Here is a 4,389-nt window from a genome sequence, read left to right as displayed (position 1 = left end):
AGTGATGATTTTTCCCCTTATAAATGGACATAAGATGATAAAAAGAAAGAAGTTGGTAGGCATGACAAGATCAATAAACGTCAATCATGATAAATTATAATAATGACATATATAAGGTAATATAAGATTATGGTAAAATGTAAACAACAAATAAGAAAACAATCAAATGTAAAATATAATAGTAAATAAGTGAACAATCAAAAGTAGGGATTTAAAAATAGGTATTGGAAAGATATTTTATGTGAAAAAAAATGAGAGCATAAGACAAAATTATAAAAAAATAAATAAAGAAGAAGCTCTTTAGGATAACATTGATTACAATATAGAAGGTTGGATGAGAAGAAAAATACTATAAGTCAAAATAGTGAAGGATGAAATATGAAAACATGACAAGAAATGAATAATTGAAAGATTAAAAATATACTAATATTTCATGAAAATAAAAGCTAAGATATGTAATTAATTAGATGTGATTTATTTTTTTCAAAATCAAACTCCTTTAGTTGGGTATATTAATGGCAATGAGTGATAGTGAACACATGGCCGTAAGTAGGAAGTGATAAGTGAGTAGGCATAATAAGAATAACAAAAATAAACATAGGTCATGATAAAAGGTAACACAAAAAGTAAACTGTAAAATAAATAACCAAACAACTAAAAGTTACATATAAACAAACAAATAAGCGAATAATTAGAATAGGAAATTAAAAATAAGGTATGTGAAAAAATAATTAGAATAGGAAATTAAAAATAAGGTATGTGAAAAAATCATTGTATGTGATATAAAAATGAAGACAACCCAAAGTTGCATATAAACAAACAAATAAGAGAACAGCCAAAATTAAAAATAAGGTATGTGGAAAAACCATTGTAAGTGATAGAAAAACAAGAACATATGTATGAAATATTGGAAATAGAAAGAAGCTTCCCAAGTAAGAAAATAAAGCTTCAATCACAATATTAGTGGAATGGGAAGAAAAATATCATAAACAAGAATATATAAAAAGTTAAATAAGAATAAAAAAATAAAATCAAACATAATAGAAAATGAAAAAAACCAATCATAATTGATAGACCAAAATTTGAAAACATTTATATTATGAAATAAAAATAAAACTCTGGACAAGATCCCCCTCTAATTAGTCACCCTCTTTCCAAAAGGTTTCTTTAGAGGTTTTTGCGTTGTTAAAGTTACATTTGCCTATTACTTATAAGAGTGCTCACAGGCATGTAGATATACCAAGATTAAAAAAACAAGAGTGATCAAATTATGCAATATGAAACTGCTCTTCTGAAATGCGTATATCTGCGAAGATATATTTACAATTCTATGCATTTTATGAAACGGTTTAACAAGAACGCAACGGTTTAATAGATGTGATGTACAGAAATGTAGGCGCCAAAGGAGGGGTGAGGCTGTAATCCACAATGCACGTCCTCAAAATTAAAGATTTGCCATGGAAATGATTTTTGTTATTGCTCTCCAGTCTCCACTGTATTATGAACATTTTTTTTTATGTACAGGGATGATTTATTTATTCAAGCGAAATTAAATGAGATGAGAGCAAAATGTTTAGAAGCCCATAATTTTCTAATTACCAAGAATCCAATCAGAAGAATAATTGATCAATTAAACAATTATAATCAGATATTTGTCAAATTTTAACTTGAATAAGAAACATTAAAAAACAAATTCTCAAATAATTCTATTGAGCTCCAAAGTTATTCATGTTACATGGTGGAAAACATTGTGCAAGCAAATGCAGTAAACAGAGAAATAAAAGAGAAAGAAATGGTTGAGATGGTGGTATGGGCATTGGCGTTGTTTGAACCTGAACTTTGTAAAGGGGAAGGGGAAGGGGAAGGAGAAAAAGGAGACCAGGTTATGATTGGTGTGGATGTGGATGGCGATGGTGATGGTGATAGTAATGGTGATGTTGATGGTGATGGTGATGGTATAATTGAAATACTTGGTGAAGGGGAAAATGGAGGAAGAGAAGTTATGGAAGGTGTAGGTGTGGGTGATGATGGCGGATTTGGTGTGCTTGGGGAAGGGGAGGGTGAAGTTGGGGGAGGAGGAGTGGAAGGTGTACTTGGCGAAGGAGAGGGTGAAGCTGAAGGAGGAGGTGTGGCCATGGGTGACAAAGGGGAAGAAGGAGGAGGAGGAGTAGAAGGTACAGGTGTGGGTGACAAAGGTGGATTTGGTGTGCTTGGTGAAGGAGAAGGTGAAGCTGGAGGAGGAAAAGGAATGGAAGGTGTGGGTGATAAAGATGGGTTTGCTGTACTTGGCGAAGGAGGGGGAGAAGGAGAAGGAGAAGGATTAGATGGGGAAGGAGCGGGCGGAGATGCTGGACTTGGAGTAGTGGGGATCTTTCCCTTGAGAAGATCAATGGTACCAAAGCTCTGAAGATCTGCAATTGGAAATGAATCCAATCCTCCTTGGTTTACAGGGCCCAACTGCCACGCCTGGTTCACTGTGGTCCTATTGGAAGGGAGAAGAACTGTTGCATAGATATAGATGTTACCAGAGTGAAATACAGAGGTCTGTGATTGAAACTGAACTTTTATATTATCAGTCCTAATGAACTCCGCGGCCTGTTGAGTCCCTGCTTTGGAGGCCCCATTGTATATGCCAGTAAACATGGTGCCATTAGGTTGGCGCAGAGCAAGCAGGGCCTGTGTGCCCACCAAGCCATTGCTGCTCGGATTTATTCCCCATGCGACCCACCCTCGTCTTGTAATTGGCTTTGCCTTATACGCCATAAGTATTGACCCTTCTTCAGCATTATATGTCCATGAAAGAGTTCCACCCTTTTCTCCAACATGCTTGCAGTGTTCCAGCTTAACAATTTTGGAAGCTATAATGAAAGACCTCTGGCATTTCTGGGCATCTGCTCTCATGGAGGAGAGGAGAAAAACTAAGCATGCCCATCCCAGCAATAAGGGCTGTCGAGAGCTACCCTTCAGTGCCCCCATGACTGGATTTCTTTGTCTTTCTCTGTAATTTACAGCTCTCTTGCAGAGCAAACTAGAAGGTAAGAGAGATAACTGGGTTTTCAAACAAGAGAGCTTTAAATAAGGATTCGACTTCCCAATTTGGCTTGAATAAGCCAGCATTGGATTTCTCTGGACTTTATTGCGTCCACCCAACCGATTCGAAAAACGAACTTCCGCCTTTTAATTTGGGCACGCCCAAATCACGACTGGCGTATTTCTAGTCTCTGGTCTTTTCTAGTCTTTTTCGGCTTCCTATCTTACGGGGACGTTGCTTTTTCGATGGATGACCGGTATTTTTGTTTTCTCATGAATAAGCCTATTTGATTTTTTTATTAATTAAAAAGATAACCATCCTCATTTATCACATCATTTATTATTGTTTATCATTTATTTTTTATTTATTTTCTTTCTATCTTATTCTGTGATGAATCGTAGAGTTTGATTCACTAGCAATTATCAATATGATCTGTAAAAATTTCATGATTTTAATCATATGTTATCATCAATTATTATTTATCATTCATTCACCATTAATAATTTATCATATCATTTATCACATTTATCATTATTGTTGTTTATCACATTATTTATCAATTATTACCACTATTTTTAGTTTATTGCTAGCATACATATATTTTGAAAATTTTATGTAAAAGATGCCCAAAGATATTATATTTGGTACATTGTTCAATATAAAAAATAATATATTAATATATTGTAACTAATATTAAATTATTATTATATTATGAGATTATAATTAATATCAAAATTATTATTATGGTACGAGATTGTAATTGTTATGTTATGAGGTTGTTGTTTATCGCATCATTTTATCAATTATTATCACTATTCATAGTTTATCTATTAAATAAATAATATTTTATTATTTTAACAATGTGAACTAATTATCAATATTTTAATAAATAAGCTATTATTATTATTCTTTTGAAGAACACAAATGGATACTGAGAGGGAGGGTGTAGGGGTAGGGGAGGGGTGAATCAGTGTATTTCAAAACTTTAAAATCCAGCCTCATAGTAAATAACAATTTACAATGTTTAGGGCACCAACCCAAGGAGCACCAACCCCTGATAATATGAGCACCTACCCTTGCTCTGAGAACCCACTCAGAGATTTGCAATGATTGTTCAAGTTTACAATGCAATAACAAAGCCTTGTTACAAATGAGTTTTGTAACACTTAAAAATTTCTCATATCTTGAGAATGACTTTCTCTATCTGCTAAAGTTATTCCTCTGTTTCTCCTCCTTCCTCTATCTGGTTAACTTCTTCTCTCTGCTACAATATCTCTCTCTAGAATTCTTTGTTCTTTCTCTATGTTGACACTTTATAATTCTATAAATTTTCTCTTGGCAGTGACACACTTTATCTC

General features: G+C 33.7%; 1 protein-coding gene across 1 annotated transcript; it reads right to left on the bottom strand.

Moving 5' to 3' along the window:
- Positions 1-1,720: 1,720 nt before the first annotated feature.
- LOC131040910 (uncharacterized) lies at positions 1,721-3,169 on the bottom strand. The gene has a single exon (XM_057973868.2). It carries the CDS (start codon positions 3,115-3,117, stop codon positions 1,732-1,734), a length of 1,386 nt encoding a protein of 461 aa, XP_057829851.2. The 5' UTR covers positions 3,118-3,169; the 3' UTR covers positions 1,721-1,731.
- Positions 3,170-4,389: the final 1,220 nt, after the last annotated feature.

This window comes from Cryptomeria japonica, chromosome 10 (genome assembly GCF_030272615.1).
Source record: "Cryptomeria japonica chromosome 10, Sugi_1.0, whole genome shotgun sequence".
In the NCBI taxonomy this organism is placed as follows: domain Eukaryota; kingdom Viridiplantae; phylum Streptophyta; class Pinopsida; order Cupressales; family Cupressaceae; genus Cryptomeria; species Cryptomeria japonica.
Note: the sequence above shows the minus strand (reverse complement) of the source record. Positions and strands in the feature narration are given on the sequence as shown.

Coding starts and splice junctions, on each gene's coding strand:
- LOC131040910 (XM_057973868.2), bottom strand. CDS start 3,117: ATGCTGGCTTATTCAAGCCAAATTGGGAAGTCGAATCCTTATTTAAAG.